General features: G+C 33.1%; 3 protein-coding genes across 4 annotated transcripts; 2 read left to right on the forward strand and 1 right to left on the reverse strand.

The window, feature by feature from the left end:
• Positions 1-5,556: 5,556 nt before the first annotated feature.
• Positions 5,557-8,337, forward strand: LOC122579236 (mitogen-activated protein kinase 7-like). 2 transcript variants are annotated; one of them, XM_043751359.1, is made up of 3 exons: positions 5,557-5,924; positions 6,474-6,900; positions 7,469-8,337. In XM_043751359.1, the coding sequence occupies exons 2-3, from the start codon at positions 6,478-6,480 to the stop codon at positions 8,162-8,164; spliced, it is 1,119 nt and encodes a 372-aa protein (XP_043607294.1). In that variant the 5' UTR covers positions 5,557-5,924; positions 6,474-6,477; the 3' UTR covers positions 8,165-8,337. The 2 variants fall into 2 exon arrangements, with proteins under 2 accessions (XP_043607294.1, XP_043607293.1); XM_043751358.1 differs by lacking the exon at positions 5,557-5,924 and having other exon boundaries at positions 6,362-6,900.
• Positions 8,338-15,051: 6,714 nt separating this feature from the next.
• Positions 15,052-15,836, forward strand: LOC122609694 (bZIP transcription factor 2-like). The gene has a single exon (XM_043782642.1). The coding sequence runs from the start codon at positions 15,380-15,382 to the stop codon at positions 15,824-15,826; it is 447 nt and encodes a 148-aa protein (XP_043638577.1). The 5' UTR covers positions 15,052-15,379; the 3' UTR covers positions 15,827-15,836.
• A 6,469-nt stretch (positions 15,837-22,305) lies between these two features.
• Positions 22,306-24,014, reverse strand: LOC122611077 (polyubiquitin 11-like). The gene is made up of 3 exons (XM_043784039.1): positions 23,911-24,014; positions 23,119-23,424; positions 22,306-23,049 (listed from the first exon to the last, which is right to left on the reverse strand). Exons 2-3 carry the CDS (start codon positions 23,419-23,421, stop codon positions 22,504-22,506), a joined length of 849 nt encoding a protein of 282 aa, XP_043639974.1. The 5' UTR covers positions 23,422-23,424; positions 23,911-24,014; the 3' UTR covers positions 22,306-22,503.
• Between the last annotated feature and the right edge of the window lie 306 nt (positions 24,015-24,320).

Below are 24,320 nucleotides of genomic sequence, written 5' to 3' on the forward strand. Positions count from 1 at the left end.
ATTTAGACAATTAACAAGACCACAATTTAACAAATAAGTAACAACTAAATACAATAATCAGACAAATCAACAAGAACACAACCAACAATTATTTAATCCACAGAATAAACTGAAATATAAATAATCAATAAAAAAACATTTTTTTAAAAATTAGAATCAAAGGCTAGAACAGGATTCTAAGCCACTCAAGGTAACCGGTCAAGGATAACCAATGATTTAGTTTTTTTTCCTTTTTTTTTTAAAAACACGAGAAATAAATTTTATATAAAGAACAAATAACCACTTAATCACAACAGGAGCCCTGGTTATAGGCCAAGTATGAACAAGTGGGGGCAGTTGATCCCTGTAAGCACAGAAACTCCCACTCACAGGTACTTGCTACCACACAGGAGAGAAGAAAATTACTTACAGAGTACTCCACCAACAAACAAAAGAAGATCGAACAGCGGAAGACTTATACCAGACAGAAGAAGGATTTCAGAGATAGAAATCCCAATCAACATATACCATACGATGAGAGACAATAAACCTCCTTTATAAAAGGGAAAATTTCATATATGCCATTGGTAAGTTACAAAATATCATATTTGTCCAATTAAATTTTCAAATATCATATATGTCATTTCTAATTTATCAATAAATCAAATATGCCATTGTTGAGTAACAAAATATCATAGATGTTATTTCCAATCTACTAATTATCAAATGTGTCGTTGTTAAACAAAAAAAATTAAATATCCTCAGATAAAATTTTAAATATCATATATTCTATTATTAAATTTGAAAAACACCATATATGTCAATGAAATATATCAGATATGCCCCATTAAATTAATTTAGTCAAAACAAAACATAATTTTTTTAAAAATATTATTAATTAAAATTTTGAAATTCACAGTTACTCACGTGTTTTCTCTTATTTTTATAGTTCAATCCATTATTTTTGTCTGAACCATGTAAATTTATTTCAATGTTACCGTCATGATTGTATTAATTGATCTTTTTAAATCCGTTATTCATTTCAATTCATGGTACATAGTAAGTGTTGCGATCATGGTTTGTAAGCGACTCAACGATATGTGATGCTTTTATATTTTTGCTTACTAATTCGTCTCCACGACATTTGATGCAAGAAAACTCATGAATTAAAAGAGAGAAGATAAATTTGAACTTAAAATTTAATGATAAATTTAAAGTAATGACGACATATATAACATTTAATAACAATGTATTTAGGCACATATGATTTTTTTTTTTTATTTAATAATGGCATATTTGATATTTGAGTGCATTAGGAATAACATATTTGATATTTAAGCGTATAAGAGTGGCATATATGATATTTCAAAATTAAATTGGGCAAATATGATATTATTTGACTTATCAATGGCATATATGAAATTATCCCATAAAATTAGGGTTTCTTAAAAAAAATTAGGGTTTCAATCAATTGAAACCAAAACCAGACGTAGAAGACGATACGAATCAAAACCCACAGACTTAATCGAACCCGAGCTAAAACCTTCAAACCCTAATCCATCAAACCCTAGCGCTCTGATACCATCTTAAGAAATCAACAACACAATAAATGGAATGCACTAGCTTCGTATTAATCAAACCTATTCTATTACACTGTAACCTTACTACATAAACACTCACACTCAAAGTTTATGATAACAAATAGATTCAGACGAAAGAGATGAAAGAGACGAAAGAGAAAGATATTTTCTCTCAATACAATACACACAATAATACAGAATAATGAATCTCTAACCCTAATTGTAAACTATTTATATAGATAGAAAGAATTACAAAATAGCCCCTACACTTCTATACTTCTTCAGTTCCTACATAAGAAAATATAGAATAACAAACTAAACCTTACCTTTATTACCTTTTGACAAAGTAAGTCCTTAGCTTTTAACCTGCACTTAATAAAAGATTTTAAAGCATAAAATCTCAATATTTCATAATTGTATTACTTATTTTAACAACATCATATATTTTTAAACTTTCCAATTCTAATTCTTTCAACAAATTCCAATTGCTTTAAAAACATTACGTGAACCAAACGTCCTTTAAAAAACAGGTATTATTTACATTGTTAGACTACCGTGGCATGAGTTGGTAAAATGCTCCAAAATAGACCATCTATACTCTATAGTATTGAGTCGGGTTTCAATTAATCTTTTTGGACCCATTTGAGTAGATGTGGGCCAGATAAGCCCAAGTTCAAATAGTGGTTGCTTATTACTCCATACAATTTTAACGAGTAATTAATCTCATGAAAAATAAAACTTATTTGTTGACTTGTTCTGTTTTAATTAAAAGGTTGATGACTTAATGTGGCATTGTGGCCAGAGGTTGCCCACAAGGCCATAATCAATTAAATACAAAATCTTGTGTTTCGTGACCAAAGTATATTTTATTAGATAATAGTTGGGAAAAAGAAATATAATGTTTATATTAAAGTTTGATGATTGTACAACCCGTTATTAGGCTAATGTAAGCTTTGCAATAAAAAGACATAGTTAAAACCATAAAGAATAACCATGCTTATCAAAAGTCAGAGTCAAATGTTTCCAATCTGACCTAACTTAACAAGCATACACCTTATTACAAGTTGCAAAAGAGATTAGCTTACTAAATTGAGTTGAATTCCTTATAAAAACTGTCGACAAAGTCCAAAATAGAGGATATTATATACGTAATTTCGGAATATTAGTATGAAATCTCAAAACTTTACGCACCATTATACGGTAAGGTTTCTAATGTCGTATACCGACCGATTGTTCGAAAGAGAAAACCCAAAGAACCAAAGTGTAAATAACCCTAACTAAACTTCGTTAATATCATATGACTTAAAAGATTTTTAGAGTAAGGTTTTTCAGACTAAGGCTAGCCCTTGAAAGGGTCCAAGGACCACCTAATAACTAGATGTGTCCCTCTTGCCATCTACAATCTATATATATATATATCTGTCAATCAGATAGGTAAAACAACCTTGGTATTTAATATTTAAGATGATACCATCAATGAAACTCGATTGACTTTTAAATAATTATAGTTTATTATATAAGCAATATTTTGACCAATTAGTGAAACAAATTAGTAGTTATAGACTTCATATATTATGGAAGTAACTTGAATTGTAATTTAAGACTTAAAAGTCTTTCAAATGGTGAAGAATATTTCCACTTATGAAAATTGAGTCACGAAAAATTGACTATTATTCCAAAAGCCCGAAACCGAAGCTAAGCATATTCCTTCACTAATCCTGCTAATTCCGTCATTATATATCTCTACAAAACACTACAAGAGACAAAGGTCTCTATGTATGATTACATGGAATTAAAATTTGGAAAATGATAAATCCTTTTAAAAATTAACTTAAAAATCCTCATAAAAGTATAATAATGTGATATGTGTTATCCATAAAATCTCTTTGTTAATCTTGTCTCTTGATTTTTTCACTTGTTACCATCTCATGATTAAAAAGATTATTCGGTTGTTTAATTAGGAGGTCATCTCAAAAAAAAAAAGAAAAATTACAAAAGTAAAATCCAATAGTAGAATTAAAAATTAGATGAAAATGCACTCGGGTCAAATATCATACTAGACTGGTCAATAAGTTGCATGTTTATTTGTTGTAGAATTATTTGTTTTTTAACACAAAATTTGGATTACTAACTGCCCCGATTATTTTCACACCACATATAGATGACGGAAAAGTAGAAAACCTCTTAACCAAACATGGAAAACCCCAATACATTTATTTCATGTGAGATTTGAACCCATAACTTTTTTATTATTAAATTTATTGGAGACTCGCCTTAACAACTCATTGCCGCTTGTTTGTTGTACATATGGAAAGTAAAATAAAAGCTATTAGAATATTCATGATAGTCATCACAAAAGTAGACTCGTTGTACGTACACTTAATCACAAGTTCACATCATTGTGTGTGACTGGTGGTCGACCTGTGGTGTTATGTTCGTTGTGGTGACAATGGACAAATGTGTGATTTGTCTACTTCTGATAAATGATGGTTAATGATTAAATTTTGATAATAACATTAATGGTTAAAAAGTGGTTCGATGAGATTTTTGTAATAAGAAATAAAGGAAAAGTGAGTTCGGATTTCGGAACATGAATTGTGATATCTAGAAGAGGCAAGTAGTGTTCATTTACTTATAAATTGGCCGGTTTGACTTATTTCAAGTCAAATTGAAAATAGCTAAATGGGATGGCCAAATGGATCAAAATGGTTGAAAATAGTCAACACACATCACATATTTACAACCTTCTAAATTATTATTTTCATTTAGTTAAAATTTGTGTTGTAATAGTTAACGAATTGATAAATTTTCAAAATCATAAAATATAGAAGTTAGTTTTTGAGTTTTTGAGTTTTTTTTTTCCAATTAACCCAGCCCGACACATATACTATTAATCTAAGCCCATTACTACAGTTTTAATGTAAAAAGCTATGTTTGACCCTTTAATGAAATATTAAAATGGAATATACATATAAAACAAGTATATAATAAAGCAATATATTTTAAAAAGAGTTATCTATTATTATTTTTTTAATAGCAAGTTAATTATTAGTAGTTAGCATTCGTGACACCATATTGACATCCAGAGTAGTATGCGGAACTTGAACCATCAATGCCTGAGATGAAACTCAAAACTTTCGAAAACCCACCTAAAAATCCACTCCTATGAATGGTCGAATGTAGAAATTCAGATCCGAATTTTTGACAGATTTATCCAAGGTTTAAGACATTACCAATGATTCACCAACTCATTACTACAGTTTTAATCTAAAAAGCTATGTTTGACCCTTTAGTCAATGAAATATTAAAATGGAATATACATATAAAACAAGTATATAATAAAGCTATATATTTTAAAAAGAGTTATCTATTATTATTTTTTTAACAGCGAGTTAATTAGTAGTAGTTAGCATTCGTGACACCATATTGACATTCAGAGCAATATGCGGAACTTGAACCATCCATGCCTGAGATAAAACTCAAAACTTTCGAAAACTCACCTAAAGATCCACTCCTATGAATGGTCGAATGTAGAAATTCAGATCCGAATTTTGGCGAATTTACTCAAGGTTTAAGACATTACCAATCACCAACTCATTGGCTTTAAAACAGTTATGAGTAGTTCGTTGTTTCCAAGTTGATAATAACATACATGTCTCGATTTGAATTTAGTATCTCCAAAAAACGAAACCTCCTAACTCTCATTCGAACCATTAAACTAAAAGCTTGTTGAACGACCATATACGATATATTTAAATAAGCTAAAAATATGAAAAGGATTATGCAAGCCGATCGAGCTGGCAAGCCAAGGACGGGCTATTGTTGTAGCTTGTAACATTACTTTCTTTAAATAAAATGATCATGTCATATGTGCATGAACCAATCTAAATCACCAATCAAAAATGAGTATATTCCTTCACAATAAGATGTTTAACTCCAAATTTTCTTCATATATATTTTCATTCATGTGACCATCATCACAATTATTATATATTACCTATATATATGCCTAATTTCAACTTGTTGAGTTGAGTGGGTAGAGATCCTCTCATATATTACAACCACTTTAGTCTATATATAAACATTTACTCAATATATATATTCTTGCCTTATGCAACTTCCCAGAAATATTGGACATGATAATTCTTTAAAATGTCGACAGAATTTCTGTGAAAAGATTTTGAGCCGAAAGTGTTGGATTCCAGACATTTTCTTTTGCTTTTGTCTTAAGGAAAAGCAAACAAAGTGTCTGAAACTGAGGATTTGGAAAGCTTGAGGAAATAGCAAAGTCAGGCGCTTTGTTGTTTTTTTGTATCTTAATATTTCTTTTTCAGGATTTGAAGAAGATCCATCTATAGCAAGAAGGTATTGATTCTTAAATTTTGAATCTTTTCACACTAGCTCAAACATATAGACAAGTATAATATATTATGTTTGGTTATTTTGCTAGTTTCTTGGATCATATTTGGTTGAATTGCTTAAATATCAACTAAGGTTTTGAAAGTTGTTTCTCTTGTTATGCATTTTTTTCAATATTTTGTTGATTGCATGTGGGTTTTCCACTTTTGCAACTTGTTATAAATTTGGGCCAATAATTTGCTTGATTTTAAGTGTTAGTTTTTTTATACATATTTTTGTAATTATCTGCTTGCCTTAAAGTGGTTTTAAAAGCTGTTGTAGACTTTTAGCATATTGTTCTATTATTATTTCAAGTGGGTTTTGCAAGTTGTTAAAGAATTCAAGTGGATTTTCAAAGCTGTTGTAGACTTTTAACATATTGTTTTTAGTATTTTGTCAAATTATTGCTTGCAAATAATGTGGGTTTTGGAAGTTATGATACATTTTAGCCACTTGTATACTTTGAAATTTATTTATGTGGGTTTAACAAAAAGATTTATTTTCTGTAATGGACAGGGACATGGCAACATATGTTGAACCACCAAATGGATTTCAGCAAGCAGGGAAGCATTATTACACGATGTGGCAAACGTTGTTTGAAATCGATACCAAATACATACCGATCAAACCAATAGGCAGAGGAGCGTATGGGGTCGTGTGTTCTTCTTTTAATCGTGAAACAAACGAGAAAGTTGCTATCAAGAAGATTAATAATGTGTTTGGTAACCCAACTGATGCTGTAAGAACTCTGAGGGAGTTGAAGCTTCTTCGACATATTAAGCATGAAAATGTGATTGGGTTAAAAGATGTCATGTTTCCAATTTATAGAAACAGTTTCAAAGATGTGTATCTTGTTTATGAGTTGATGGATACTGATCTTCATCATATTATCAAGTCTCCACAACCCCTATCCAATGATCACTGCAAATTCTTCTTGTTTCAGGTACCAATTTCTTTTACCATTTGCAAGAATGCTCCTATTGATTATATAGGAAAGATACAGCCCATAAGTAACAACAGTTTTCTGTTTGTCAGTTCTCTAAAACTTTTGCTTACAAATGGCTTGACGCTTAGTAAAATTCACGGATCTTATACTAATAGTCTAATATACTAAAAATCATTTTTAATTATAACGAGTAAGTAAAAATTTGGATACAGTTAGATAAGTATAGGTAAATTTTTGAAATTTTTTTTATTGCTAATGGGTTAAAGAGTAACTTAGAGAGATACCGGTAAAATGGGTTGAAGGGGCTAAAGCCCAAATGGATAAAGACATAAAATCTTCCTAAATCCTTTAATCCAAAAGTTAGGCTGCCATTAAAATAAGTTTGTAATCATATTTCAGAGTTAGTTGACATGTAAAAGCTCTAAAATGTTAGGCAAAAAGCATATCTGGTCAAACAAACCCATTTTGATTTGGTTACCCAACCCATCCATTTTGCCAGAAATATCTGTTTTCTCTTTAGTTATCTTTTCCTTGCACTGTAATGATCAATAGTTTTGAAAACCAGTTGCTTCGAGGTCTAAAGTATCTTCACTCTGCCAACGTACTTCACCGAGATCTTAAGCCTGGAAATCTCTTAGTCAATGCAAACTGTGAGCTCAAAATATGTGATTTTGGTCTTGCACGAACTAGCCAGGGTAGTGAACAGTTTATGACAGAATATGTTGTCACACGTTGGTACCGGGCACCCGAGCTTCTCCTTTGTTGTGACAACTATGGAACCTCAATAGACGTCTGGTCTGTTGGATGCATATTTGCTGAAATTCTGGGTAGGAAACCGCTTTTCCCAGGGACTGAATGCCTCAGCCAGCTGAAACTAATAATCAACTTTTTAGGAAGCCAAAACGATGACGATATTACCTTTATTGATAACACAAAAGCTAGAAGGTACATTAAAACGCTTCCGTTCACTAGAGGGATATCTCTTTCTTCTTTATACCCTTTTGCCGATCCTTTAGCTCTAGACTTGCTAAAAAGGATGCTTGTATTTGACCCGACAAAAAGGATTACTGTGACTGAGGCTTTGCACCACCCCTATATGGCGGGCTTGTTTGACCCCAGTCAAAATCCGCCAGCCAGTGTGCCTATAAATTTGGACTTTGATGAAAATATGAACGAAGAAATGATCAGAGAGGAGATGTTGAGGGAAATGTTACATTATCATCCTGAAGCTGCTGCATATCCGATGATGATTCAAAGATAGCCATGGGCTAACTCTATATATAGAAAGACTTGTCAGTTTTGTTTACTGAACTATATTAAGGCATCCATAAACATTGTGGTATTCAAATGTTTTGGTTTTTGTTCCAATTTGGATTCTACATATCTATATTACGATATGGGTTTTACTCGTGACGGCCCTATAGTTTGTCATTAGCGTGCATAAAAAGTTGTACCTTAAATTCATGGGTAGGCTTTTTATATGGTAAGTTACCATCTTTTTGTGCATGTTATTGACCAAAATCCTTAAAAGCAAGTTTTATTGATCATGTAAGTGTTCAAGTTCTAAAATGTGTATTGGTTGGCATAGTCTATAAGTGTATGTCACTTTTCATAAGCTGATTTTAGTGTTGTCATCCATTATTAGCAATGCCGGAGTTTCTAACCGGAAAAGTCTTACATCTACACCGGTACATAATTGGATGATTGATGAACATCCTATACTTATACAAAGACTTAACAAAAATTTATACCGACGACCTTCCATCTCTTTTCAAGAGCAAAGTGGGCAAAAGATGAAACTACTAGATTTTTTGAATGATATTTGGGAGTGTTACATTTTCGTCTTAAAAATGAATACCCAAAGATTACATCTCCTTGACAGTGATAAGAAAGTTATGATACAGAATAGATGTAATTTAAGAAACGGCATTTGGATACATAATTAGTCCCAAAGGCGCAACCTTACGACCGAGCATACCAGGCATGAATGGGACCAATGAATGGAGCTTCAAGAATTGATTGCTAACTTTGGACTATTGGATGAATGTGACTCTTGGAGCATACCACACATAGTTGACAACCTTGTGGGGATTTCCACTGACATCATGGGTACTACATGAAATTCACTTTCTTGCATCAAAGTTAGCATCCTCATTTGGAGAATGGCCCTCCAAAGACTTGCCACTTGAATACCTGATGCAATTTGAACGAGAAAAATGTGGAGCTCAACTTGCTCAGATGCCCAATTTGTGATGATACTTGGATATCCATTATAAATTGGTTACGTGCATATATAGGCACATATAATTCACTAGATTGGTAGCCAGTTTTGTTTTTGATACTGGTGTACCATATCAAGTATGATTTGCAAGTTCTACCCAAATGATGTTGTTGGTTCATCAAATTCCCAGAGATCTAGCGAGTTTTGTTTTTATTTATTACGAGTATTGTATTTTAATTTTGCGTAAATTGTACCACATGGAGCTGACTGAAATTAGCCTACCCCTCTGATCAAGTTTTTCATAGCCAATACCGAAGCGTACCATGAACCATGTAACCACGGTCGTGTCCCCATGCCTACTACTACCTCTATTGGTGGGTTGTCAATTATATGCATTTGGAGCTTGAACTCCACCTTCAAGCTCCAACTCTCTTCAAACTTAAAGGGTTAATTAATTTATCGACGCTACCATTAGAGCGCATTTGGGTTCTTAAGTATAGAAATCTTATCACCTTTCTTTCTAACGCGAAGCGGGTGATCAAATACAATTAGGCCACGACATCAAACCCTTCAACTATCTTTGGTTTACTAATAGGCTTCATAATTGCAATGTTAATTGGATGGATTGGACATGTGATCTCATTTTATCCCTCTCTTCTCTTGTACATGCACTAGTCTTTTAACAACTCGCTATATAGAAGCCTTCTTAAGCAAAAATCATATTATGTCAGAAATTAAGATGGGTCTGGCAACCAATAAATGTGATTTATTTATAAGTTTCTGTTTATGTATTTGTACAATTAAATTGGTTTTGCTTCTATACTTTTGATGTCCTATTTTCTGATTTATGAACATCGATCTACTTGTTCCATATTATTTGTTGACATAAGACAGCTTGTAATACTTTGATGATAAGTTATGTACTGTATAATGTTAACCGCCTTGATAAAAGAAGAAAGCAAATGTAAGTGCAAATGACCCATTTCATTGTAATCAGGAATACCTCATTAGTCATGGTTTTTGGATAAATAGGAAAATATGTGTAAGTGGATCTAATAAAGGTTTACTCATTCGTGGGTTTAGGATGCGGTACGTTCACAATATTGGGTCATGTTGCTTTGAAATTGAAGTTGTTTTACGCAAAATGGCTAAACACTACCAGATGAAAAGACGTGTCTGGACAACCAACGCATATTTATACCATTTGCATTTGATACCTTTAGTTTTCTCGCATATGGGTCATTGAGCTACTTGGCACGCAGGGTCAAACGGTTCATGCACAATAACGTTACAATGTCAAGGTCTATGAATATTGTTTTTAAATTTCCCGAGGGATTGTGATAAAAGAGAATCAATGACGCTACTTGTTGCGTGTTTGTTCTGTAATGAAAATGATTATCTAATTTTAATCAATGACTTTCATGTGGGGTAGATAAAGTAAAAACAATACAACTATTCAATCTAATATACAACAAAATTTAGTCAATCTATAACAAAAATACAAATTGTATTACGCAATGTACAACTATATTATACAGAATTTGTTATAAATAGCTAAAATTTGTTGTAACAATATCAATTCCCAATCTGATACAGTATGTCAAATGCATCATCATTTAATTTTGAGCCGGGGGATTTAAATCCTTTATTTTGGTCTTCACCGAACATGATATTTTAATTCAATTTTTTTCTCCCTTAGCCATTAGCTTATGTCATGTAGTTGACAACCAATTGAAAACAAAACAAATGCAACAGGTTATGGATGTATAAATTTGGATAATGATATAATTGAGGAAGTATTTTAGTATATCTTGATTGCCAATAATGTAGGTTATGATGTCACCAGTTTCCTATTATAGCTCAACAAGTATACTAATTAATAATTATTATAAAATAATACCATCCACCATCTACCAACCACTCAAAAGCTAGCTTAATATCAAAATGAGCATGATTAATAATAAGATTAGAATAGTAGCCTTAGATAACAGAAAAACATATTAATAAGGTTCAATATCAGACGCATGATTCATAGAATCGTAGCCTTGATAAAATAAAAATAGAAGTACAAGTTAAAAAAAAAAATTAAAAAAAAAAAACAAGCAAACAAAAAAGGGAAAACAGGTAAGATCGAGAAGTAACATACATCACCAAGCCCTCAAAGTTGTAAATAAAGTATAGATGGACGGTGATCAGCTAAAAGTTCAAATCAGGGGTCAGCACTTGATGGCTCATTTTCATTGGTTAGATACTTAGATTTGGACCTTATTATTTCAACAAGATAAAATGTTATATCCTATTATTCGGAACTAATTAAGCGAATGATTCCTGGAAGTAAAAATGAAAAGCGGGACCAATCAATATATGGATGTAATTATATAAACCTTGTTAATGAGAGATCAATCATGCTCAACTAAATGAGTACTTGGTGTTAGATCAAGTGGTATATAATTTGGTGGTAGGACCGTAGGAATAGAGTTAGATCAAAGTGGTATATATATATATGAATTTTTTCCTTTTTCAAACGGCGTAGATATATTATAGGTAGTATTTTGAACCGTAATAAACTTTTATACTTTTTCTATTGTATGAATGTAACTAACATTTGATACATTGTAGGAAAAAACTTTGTAAAATTTTTCAAATAACGTAACATTTTGACATGCACCAATCAAAAAATAACACTTGTTAGCTCATATAATTTGCCACGTATACACTTTTACATTATTTGAATAGGTTTATAAACTTTCTTTCTACAATGCATCAAATCTAAGTTATATTCATACAATAGAAAAAGTGTAAAAGTTTCTTACACTTCAAGATACTAAACCTTATATTATATAAAAAAAACAACCAACAAAATACTATATGTCAAGATACAAAAATACAAATTTAGTTTCCCATGTTCGAGTCTTAGGTTTCTCAACTCAAGGTACTTTCTATGAGGAGGGGTTGGATGTCTAGCGATTTGTTGGTTAAAATTACCTCCAGCACGTCTGAATCAAAACTAACTTTACTAAATTGTTACTACCTTATACACTATTGTGAATTACAATCAAACTATCAGAACCATCTATATCTATATATAATTAAAAGTCGAGTGATATATAACAATTTTGAAACAATTAAATACGGGTAGTTAATGGTTAACTATTTAATTTATTTATATTTATCTATTAAAGGTAATTAATGATTAATTATTTAATTTATTTATAAATACATAATAAAATTAATTTATATTTATATATATGTAATTTAATAAAGATAATTAATGGTTATCTATTTAGTTTATTTATATATATCTAATAAGGATAATGGTTAACTGAACATTTAATGTCTCTTATGTCTTTCAGCCAAATGTTGGTCACGGGCTCGAAACCTTTGAAAGGTATATCGAGAAGTCCTTTGTCAATAAGATGAGGCATGAAGGTTTTTACTAGGATTTAATTGGTTTCTTCCATAACGATATGTTATAAACATGGTAAATATCTATATGTAGAAAAGGATTATAAAAGGCTTTAATTTGTGTAGATGGTTGTAGACATATGTGAATATGTTTATGCATATAATTTTTTAAAAAGGATTGTAATTTTTGTATGTAAACATATTCTGAATATGTTTATGTAGTAAGCTTTTATAAAAGACTAGTAATTTGTGATTTTGTTAATTCATAAAGATTTTGGTTAAATTTTTCACTACGTGTTGTTTTAAGAACATCTTAATCCTGTTTTAATATATTGGTAGTTAATATAATTAGTTGACAAGCTAGAGATATATTTAATATTTAATTAAATTTAATATATACTTAGAATAATTGCACTTTTTAGATATGGCTAAACTTGTGTCACTTTGCAAAGCGATGCGTTGCTTTAAGTTTTATAGGTAACGTTTAGTCAGTAGAGACGGTGGGCTATGTGTCCTTAATCAATCCAAGTACATTATTTTTTATTTATTTTCTAAGAGATAATAGGTACGTCTACCAAAATCGTAGAGGATTAGATGATAATACAAAGTAATAAGAAAATAATTAGATATTATATATATATATACACCATACTAAAGCAATATAATATGAATAGTAACTCGCCTGTGTGGCAAGTTACTATTTGTTCATGTCACAACCTATAATACTATTTAAATTTGTTACATCGCATTCCGTTCGAATTTTCTACTATAGGTTACTTCTTGGTTGTTTCATATTTTTTTTTCCTTTTAGTCATTCAACGTTTTTATGTCCACACCCTGTACCACTATTCGTATTTTGTCAAATTGCATTCTGCTGGAATTTCAACTACAGTAGTATGTTAAAGATTTTTCCACATTGTATACCGTTCGGGTTTTCTAATTATGGGTTAATTCTTGGTTTCATAAACATATCCATGACCATATGACTTTTAAATAATTGGTTTGAAGATTCAACATAATAACACTAGAATAGTGTAACTATTTAACTCGCTTACATAGCGTGTTACTATACATCCATGTCACAACCCGTATCATTATTCAGATTTTGTAATATCGCATCCCGTTCGAGAATTTTACTATGGGTGACTTTTTGGTTTATTTACAATTTTTCCTTTTAGGTCATTCAATATTTTTATGGCCACACATGTATCATTATTTTTATTTTCTCTACTTTAGGTCTCTCATTTTCTCTTTTTATTGGCATTACTATAGTGGGATATCGCATGCCGATTGAATTCAACTAATATATTGAGGATTTTGCAACATGTACCTCATTCGAGTTTTCAACTACAATTTAATTATTTTTTAGTTTTTAATTAACCGGTTGAAGGTAATATAAATACACTAAAATAATGTAATAGTTTCAACAGGATAATTCAAATGCGAGACTAGATATTCCTAGTTGTTAGTAATAGTATATTGTTTTCAAGGTAATTAATATATATATTAAAAACAAAGGTACGAAATTACGTGTAAAGAATAGTAACGGGCCAATTTATTTCTTTGGGCCCATTTTCATTTTTTTAATGGGCTGCTTCATTTTCTTTTGGACTCATCTTATATTCTTAATTTTGGGATTGACAAATTATGTTTTGATCTTTTAAATTTGCTTCCAATTTATTTACAAAAGATCACTTATTTTAATTGTATATTATTATTTTTTAAGTTTGTAACATTTTTAAAAGGGGAAGGGACTATGAGGCTATTAGACACCCAAGTTGGGTGAAAAACCCTTCACGTACCTTTTTTTAAATCATAAAAATCATGGGGGCTAAACATTTATTCAAAATATTAAAATATTGGTATGTGAGAGGTTTTTCACCCAAATTGTATGCATAACAGCCTCATACTCACTTTTCTCTTTTTAAAATTATCTCATCTTAGTACAAGTGAACTATTACATAGTATATATACACATAACAGTATGGTGTATGTTTTCAATATATACACCTAACCATCTCAGAAAAATTTATTTGCAATACTTATTAGTTTCAATGTTATTTCGGTTGATGTTTTATTATTATGGATTATTTTGGTTTCACTTTCTATTTTCAATGATTTGGAAAATTAGCTTTAATTATGTTTGTATTATTATTTTGTTTTTTTGTTTTAAATATTCTATTTTCATACTTATTATCTTTTAAAATTTATATAATATATTAATCTGTTATAAAATTAATACCGTCGAATTTTTCTAATTTATAATTGCTTACCCATTAAAAAATCAATATCAACTCAGGTTTTGAGCTAAATAATGTTTCTAAAATCATGTAATAATTCTTACATAGTACGGAACACAATAAATATAATGTCTCCCGGGGCAACGTCCGGGTAACATATCTCGTTATATAATAATGATCGATGAGATAAAATAGATAATAGAAAAGTGACATATCTCAAGAACCCTCTTTATATATAGTTCCCATGGTGGACAACATGTATAAATAATCTTGAATCAATCACTCCTTTGTATGTCACCTTATTAGTCCCTAAAAGAAATTACAAAAATAGTTTCATCACTATAACACATGGTGGTTGTTGGTGGTGCACCGTCATGATCATGTCTCCGGTGATCAGTGAAGCCCTCTTATCTGGTTTCGCACTAAAGACTACAACCCTTCGCCGCAGTATCCATCTAGTCCAATCTTTGTCAGTCATCTTTCTGTATTGGTTCTACGTCTTCTTGTGAAACAATTAAGTTTAATACCCTTCACTTTCATAACATCTCTTTTTTTTTTTTGGTGATCATGTTTTCTTAATTTATAATAATATTTCATTGAGTAACATATTATGGAGTTAACCAAGCAGCATCCAGAGTCAAGTTTAGATGATCATCAAGAATCAGTCTTGAGGAAACGTAAACGAATGATATCCAACAGAGAATCGGCTAGGAGATCAAGGATACGCAAGAAGAACCATGCGAATGATCTTGCGGAGCAAGTGAGTCAACTCGTGAGTGACAACAAATACATGGCTATCAGTTTAAAAGATACAACTCAAATGTTCCTCGATATAGATTTTGAAAATTCGGTCCTTAGAGCTCACTTGGCTGAGTTGACTCATCAATTCGAGTCACTCAGTGAGTTCATCAATGCTTTCAGCAAGTTAACTGATGACGACTCATCATATGAAGCATCGATTATGTGTGGTAATAATATGGATGATGACGAGTCCTTGTTTCATTGTATTAACATTTTGCATGATGATCAACATGTCATGGCTGGCATGTTCATTTAATATAGCATACAATGCTGTTATTCAAACTTTAAAAATAAACTTCATTTGATACTTGTTAATATTGTTACTCACGTTTTAATTACACTTTAACTATGCACTTTATCATGATACTATATATGTTGTTACTATTCAATTGTCAACAAATGTACAATTTAAATCTTGAGTTATTATAGACATGGTATAATATATAAAAGACATGGGTGTATATAATAGTTCCATATTCCAAACTATGTGTATGGTTTGAGTTAATTTCCTTTTTTTTCTAAAATCCATCCATCTCTAATGGATTCATTCATAAAGTTTAATGTTTGTATTGATTGTCAAATTTTATGCCTGTGTGAAATATTGTAGCATAGAACTTCAAAAAAATTAAACCACACTATCTTTGGCCAACACACAAGATGAGAAATTTTTTGTAAGATGTCAGAAAAGAAAAATATGTGTGTATTTCTTACAAGTACCTTTGAACATAAAATTGTCTTTTTGATGATATTATTGAAGAGTCTCTATCCTACTTTCTCAAAGCAGGGGGATGATGGCTTCGGTCTGGCAATGGCGCCGATTATAGAGCGTGGCGGGTTAAGTTAATGGGATGACGAGAGCTCAGGGTATTTTGGATGTGGTGATTGGAAAGTGTGTTGGGTGGATGTGATGGCCAGAGATATGGTTAGGTGATCAGAGCTACGTAATTAGTTTTGATGATAAGTAAACATAAATACTAATTTTAGTAAACAAACTACATAAAGGGAGAACTGGACTCGGATTTTATAGCTTATTATATAATAACCATTACAATCAAGTGGACTTTTAATTTTTGAAGTTGTATCTTCTACATGACTTTGATAACCTAGTTACTTATCGTTTATTAAAATTAGCCTGTACAAAATGAAAGTAACCGTTTGAAGAAATTATCCATTTATTTCCCTTCTAACATAACTAGTTTTAGTTAATATACCCCTTAATCCAGTATCACTAAAATATCTCAACCCAATCCTTTTTACTATTGTGTAGTCCATTTATGTCATATATATGTATATATATTGGTTTACTTATTTCATTCACACCCTCGGCTTGATAAAGTGTTCCTTACTCTATTTCAAATGGCTGTGCATGGTGGTGTTTTAAATTCATGAGTCAATCCGTCATGGGTTGGTACTAGCTCATGTTCTACAATCAATTTATACATTGACCATACTTGTCAGGCTCGCCTTTTCCTCCAACGATTCATGAACTAAATGACGTGACATCAATCATCACCATATGATTGTAAAGAAGATCCTTTTGTCGAACATAACAGGAACATATGCAAGCTTGGGGTAGATTATTCTTTGAAAGTTATGCCAAGAGATTACCCTTTGAACCAGAGAAATCAAGCTCCTTATCCTTCTGTCTTGATTCTTTTTTCCAATGACTTTGGTCCATCTGTATATACTCTTGATGCTTAGGTCGTCTGATAGTTCTCCTGAGTTTTAAAAATCCAGATGTTTGGTTGCAATATAAGACCATCATATGAGCCCAAACTTACCCAAATATTCCATATTCTTGTGCATATACATCACTATTTCTAGATTGTGTTCATCATGTTTGAGGTATGATGTCTTGGTAATGGGTATCGTTTGGGTTTGTAGTCGTTGGCTTCATGAGTTATGAACCGAATTCAAAATTTAAGCAGACTGCAGAATCTCATAAACCTTGCATTAGACACCCAGAATTTGATAACTTTACCAGGAAACCAAACCTAAAAAATAATTTGTAAACCCATTTTCCAAGGTAGCAACTTGCATAGATAACTAAGATCAATCCGAGAAACATTTTTTAAACCCCAAACATGAACCTTTTGTCTAGGAAGGAACAGGGGAGATTGGAGGGAATGAAAGCATATAACTCAACTGATTTTGTCATAAAACACCAATCACAAATGGAAGCAACATACTGAAAGCAAGATAGGGACGATGCTGATAACGGATAATCACAATGATGGATTAAGCAAATTTATCGAGCAGGAACAAGCTCTCAAGGGCACAAAGAGAGAAGGAAATCCTGCAGTCTTTAGATCATCCCTTTTTGCCCACTTTGTATTCCCATTTTGACACCGAGAAGTTGTCTTGTTTGGTGATGGAGTATTGTCCAGGTGGAGATTTACATGTTGACCGCCAAAAACTACCATGGAACCAAAAACTCTGCACCACGTATACAGCGCTCATGTATCGAACCATCCTGTATGTTCCAGCCATCCTGTTTGCAACCCATGTGATTCAGTCCCCGATCCATGAACAAGCAAAACAAAGAAAAGAGATCTAAACAGGAAATGGAGATATACTACCAAATGATCCCACTGCCTGAGCTTATTGCAGAGCCGACAAATGCACGGTCAATGTCGTTTGTGGGACCCACGAGTACTTGGCACCGGAAATCATCAAGGGTGAAGGCCACGCGGAAGTTCTGTTGATTGGTGGACTTTCGGGATCTTCCTTTAAGAGCTGTTGTTTGGGACAACAACGTTTAAAGGGCAAATAGCCGGGCAACATTGTTTACTGTTGTTGGACATCCACTGAGGTTTCCAGAAACACCCTCGGTTAGTTTTGCAGCAAGGGATTTGATGAGGGGTTTGTTGGTAAAAGGACCACAACATAGGCTTGCTTATAGGAGAGGGACGACAGAGATTAAACAGCACCCCTTCTTTCAGAGTATTGGGCGTTGGTCCGGTGTGGAACTCCACCTGACGTGCCAGTAGCATCATCAGAGAATGTGGATGTGAATCCTACTGGTAACAACTATTTAGATATTGATTTGTTTTAGGTTAGAAATTTGTAAAGAATCAAATGGTGAAAATGTATCTTGTATGTATGTAAATATGTATGTGGTTTGAGTAAAGTCTATGTTTTGCCCACGAAAAAAATTGAGTCCTTAGTCACTTGGGCTTCATTCTTTTTGTTTACCATGTTTCTTATGCAACGACAGAAGATGATATCAGGATGTGCGATTGTGATATTGAATCTTGTAAAGGAATAGTATCTTGAATTCTTGATAGACACATTTTGCTACTTCAGGTCTTTTTGGCCGCGGTTTCTCTGCTTAAAACACTCTCGTGGTAGTGTTATTCGTGTTGTGGATGTTTCTTTCTTGAATCTTAGCTTTCACATTTTCAATGTGGTCCGGTGGGATACCCTCCTTTTCTTGAATCTTAGCTTTCACATTTTCAATCGTGTCTGAACTTTCGACTTCCAGGGTAATGATCTTCCCAGTCGACGTCTTCACAAAGATCTGCCTCTCTGGACAAGATTGACTGTCGACTCCTTCTGAATGTTATAATCTGCCAATCTACGGCCAATTTCAAGCTGTTTACCTGCAATATAAGCCTCTTTGCTCCAGCGGGATCCCCTCCTTATCTTTGGTTTGCCTGGACATTATCAATAGTATCCGAGCTTTCAACCTCCAAAGTATGCTTTTCCTTGTCAAAGTTTTCACAAATACGAAGGACCAAAGGCAGAATTGATTCCTTATGGATGTTGTAGTCGGCAAGGCAACGTCCATCCTCAAGTTGTGTTGATTAGATGGGAATGCGGGATCCCTTCCTTATCTTGAATTTTTTTCTTCACATGGTCAATAGATCCTGAGCTTTCTACTTCCAGTCAATACTTCTACAAAGACGGAGGACCAAATGGACGTTGTAATCATCAAGCAGGACCAAATGGGGGGCTACCTTCTTTATGTTGAATCTTTGTTTTGACATTGTCAAAAGTGTCAGAAGCAGGGCAAGCATCAGCAGTGGTTTCCTTCTCATTTGAAAGTCAACGAATAGGAACATATCTTTTGGGTAATCGTTGTTTTCTCATAGAGGCTTGATCATAAGTCATTACTAACGCTTTGCCAAAAACTTTAATCATTGACTCATGCTCGAAAGAGTGGATGAAGAATTAAAAAATTGAGCTCTCATCTGTTTTTTTAGTCGTTCTCCATTGCCCTTCTAAAAGTTGTTTCAAGAACACCCATTGACCGACAGTTCAGTTTCTTAAGAACCAAACCTGCCCGACCCACCCGCCCCGCCCACTTTGCCAGGCCTTTAGATTACAACAGATCTTTGCATCCACCACATAAACTACATCATTACAACAGGCTTTACATTACAAAACCTCAGGCACCATTGATCAATCTGACACTACGATAACAGCTAATATGATAGGATATAAAATCGTGAACACTTTTAATGTACAGTTTAAGTAAATGAACTTATAGATACTGATTTATACATGCATTGTCAGTAAATGTTGTTTTCAAACATATTTTAGGTTACATATTCAGTGACACGACCTTCTAGATCCCTCATAATGATTCACCAAAACATAAAGATGACTATACAAAAGAATAAGATTTGCATACAGCTGAATGTTTTACATGAAGAAATTAAAAAAATAAACTAATTAGTCATATAACTCTTAATTCAAAAATATTAATATGTGGGAACTAATCGAGGAGTTCTGCTATGCAGATTGGCCCGTCTTCTCAACTGGTCGTTGCTACTCTTAAGTTGACGTTGTTGTGTGGGGAGAAGGCCGTGCCTGGGGAGCTCGTGAAACTCGATCACATGTATTTTTCGTTGCTTCTTCAAATTTTCTGCTTCTTGGTAACTATGCTGCAACTTTCGTTTTGCAAGTTGGAATTTTTCTTCCATACTACTTTCTCCCTTCTGATTCTTTGTTGCCATCTTGGACCCAACCACCACTGTACTTTTTCCAGAATCTCTTTGGGACCTTTTTTCCATATCTGTACTCGTTTGCTTTACTTGCTTTTCGGAAGATAGTTTCACTGCAGTTGATTGTTTCTCGAACCTTTCATGCAATAAACTCTTCCATTGTGTAATCAGTGTCTTTGCAATCTGGTTAACATCGTTTGATGTATGTTTTTGAAGAACGTTAACCGTTTTTCCTATCCCGGTTGCCTTCAGAACATCAAGACCCAACCCCATGTTTCGGACCTTGGATAACAACTCGCGTACTAATTCAGATTCACCTTGACTGTTTTCAAGAATCCGTTTGATTTTCAAAACCTCCTCAATCCGTTTATCATAAAGACTACTAGTAGTGTCCCCGTCAGATTTATCTTCGGCCTTCTTCTTCAGCTTTATTCGGATGACAGTACTTTGTTTCGGTATTATTTGGTTCTCGGGGTTCTTGGGCGATGCATCCCCTTGACCAGAGCTAGTAATCAGTGAAGATGAATACAACGCGTCGACAATCTTGTGTTTATTATTTTGAAACTCGAGTGGGTATTCAGAAGCAGCAACTCTGATAGCTTTGTCGATGATTTCAAATATGTTGCCATTCGAATTCTGTAAGTAGTCTCTCAACTCCTCCATATTTTTTTTGTCAGATCTTTGATGATGTGTTGGTGTGATTTATCGAACTAAAAGTTGACAAATTTAGAAGAACCCTAATTAATGAGCGTAATCGATATATCGATATATATATATATTGATGGGTATTAAAAGGGTTTTTTGTGTTACCCGTAATATTAGAACAAGATTAAAACTTGGGAGTCAAGTATATGAAACAGAGATATTAAATAACACGGTTTGTGTAGCCTTAACAAACAAAAACACGGTCTGTGTATGGTTTGTTAATGTTGAGTTTCCTTTTTTCATATAATCCATCCCATCTGTAACGGATTAATTCACAGCGTTAATTTTTGTATTGATTGTCAAATTTTAACGAAGCTTTTTTTTTTTTTCTCTGTTTTGATGAAATAGAATATGTTTTGTTGATAATATTACTGAACCTTGATCATATTTAGCTAAAATGTCAATACAAGCAGTGGGAAAGTTGACTCCATGACGAGGATCATGACTTCGGTGGCGGTCTGGCAATGGCACCGGGTTAGGTTGATGGGGTGACTAGACTCCGGGCGTTTTCAATGTGGTGATCGGAAATCGTGTTGGGTGGATATAATGAGAACCGTGGTTCATATTTTGACAGTGTATATGATTAAGTTCTGCAACTTCCATTTATTAATCGTGACAGATTAGAAAAGGGGATCAAATGAGATTGCCAAAAAAAGGTTTATGCACTTTAATAAATTTAGTACCACCAAATGGATTCGTCACCAACACATATCCGCCCTGAGACACTCACTGACATTTGCTCAAGGACTTCTGTACAAATAAGTCACATGTTTGATCTTGATATCGACTCTTTGGTCTAATACAAGTCTTTCATACATGGAAAAAATTGCAGATGGCCGTCATTTGAGTCTAATGAAAATGGTACCGATAGGTCATTCCTTTTACACTTGCATATTATCATCCTCTCCTAGTTCACTTATGTCTCTTATTTAACCGTCGAACATATTGTTTGACTGTGCTATAGTATAACCTGAATTTGATCAAGATGGCAAAAACTTGTAGACCTATAGATAATCTGATCAAATCTTATGAGAGTGATCTGACACAATCTAGCTTATATTTTTCGAAAGCAGGCTCCAGGTTACTTGCCAAACAACATAACTATAACTGCTCATTACAATTGACACCATAAACTGATATTACGAATCACAAAACAAGAAACACAACAATTATAGAAACTGTAATTACTTATGCTGACAGAAAAGCTTAAAATAAAATCATAGTCTCACATAAACCATCCCACCCATAACATTCAAAGAATCACTCAACAGCATATCATTCAGAACCCACCACGAAGACGAAGCACAAGATGGAGGGTCGACTCTTTCTGAATATTGTAATCAGCAAGGGTCCTGCCATCTTCCAGCTGCTTACCAGCAAATATCAACCTCTGCTGGTCCGGTGGGATACCTTCCTTATCTTGAATCTTGGCCTTGACGTTGTCAATCGTATCGGAGCTTTCTACCTCCAAAGTGATGGTCTTTCCGGTCAAGGTTTTCACGAAAATCTGCATCCCACCCCTCAACCTCAGCACCAAGTGAAGGGTAGACTCTTTCTGGATATTGTAGTCTGCTAGAGTACGCCCATCTTCGAGCTGTTTTCCTGCAAAGATAAGCCTTTGCTGGTCTGGCGGGATCCCCTCTTTATCCTGAATCTTAGCCTTGACGTTGTCAATCGTATCAGAACTTTCAACCTCTAAAGTGATGGTTTTTCCTGTCAAGGTTTTCACAAATATCTGCATACCACCACGGAGACGGAGTACCAAATGCAATGTGGACTCTTTTTGGATGTTGTAGTCGGCCAGGGTCCTTCCATCCTCGAGTTGCTTGCCAGCAAAAATCAACCTTTGCTGGTCTGGCGGGATCCCTTCTTTATCCTGGATCTTTGCCTTGACGTTGTCAATGGTGTCAGAGCTTTCGACCTCCAAAGTGATGGTCTTCCCTGTCAAAGTCTTGACGAAGATTTGCATACCTCCCCTCAACCTCAGCACAAGATGGAGAGTCGATTCCTTTTGGATATTGTAGTCTGCCAAGGTCCTGCCATCCTCAAGCTGCTTGCCAGCAAAGATCAACCTCTGCTGGTCTGGGGGGATCCCTTCCTTGTCTTGGATTTTAGCCTTAACATTATCGATAGTGTCAGAGCTCTCGACCTCCAGAGTGATGGTCTTACCAGTGAGAGTCTTAACAAAGATTTGCATATTCTACATTAACAAAAAACAATTCCGTTAGAAAATCTCAACATCAAACTCAAAAAAAATCACGATTACAGATACATATGTACACAAATAATACAAAGATTACATTATGGATTTCAAACAAGTATATATATATAAATAGTTTTTCTGATCAGGAGTGAACAAATTATAAGCTCATTGTCACATAGCTCCAAAGTAATTTTAATAAAAATTTAATAAAGAATTACAGATACATATTAGATAAATAACAAGGCACTTTACGTGTTTGATGGTCCTTAATGTAATAACGATTACAATTAGATAAATAACAAAATCAATAAAGCACCTAAACAAACACATCAATTTTTGACAAATAAACTAAAATCTAAATCTAATCAAATAAAAGAGGTATTAATCAAATAGATTACAGATACAATAATAATACATATACATACACAAATTACACATAAATTATATATTATATGAATAATAAGAATCGGAAAGAATTAATACCTTTGGGAGAATTAGAGAGAAAAATATTTAAGGATTTTTGTTATTTGGATTTGATTGCAATCGTATAAATGAATAAATTATTTGTGAATTTTGAGTAAAAGGTTTTATTTATAGGGAAAGGAGCCGGCAAGACGTGTTCAATTACAATTCGCACGTTCCTAATTTTACCCCGCACGCCACGCTAGATAAATATTTAGGCGAAAATGTCGTATACCCCCAAGGAAGGTTCATTGTTTGTTTATTTTTGTTTTTGGTTCACGAAATTTCTAGAATATCTCACCATAAAAAAAAAAGGTGTTATCTTTTTATCGATTAATTAGAACTTGTAAGTTAAATAAAAGAGTTGTATAATTGTTATAAAATTAGCTTCTGAGAAATTATATAATTTTTTATGCACCCCATCAAAGAAA

This window comes from Erigeron canadensis, chromosome 8, assembly GCF_010389155.1.
Source record: "Erigeron canadensis isolate Cc75 chromosome 8, C_canadensis_v1, whole genome shotgun sequence".
NCBI lineage: Eukaryota > Viridiplantae > Streptophyta > Magnoliopsida > Asterales > Asteraceae > Erigeron > Erigeron canadensis.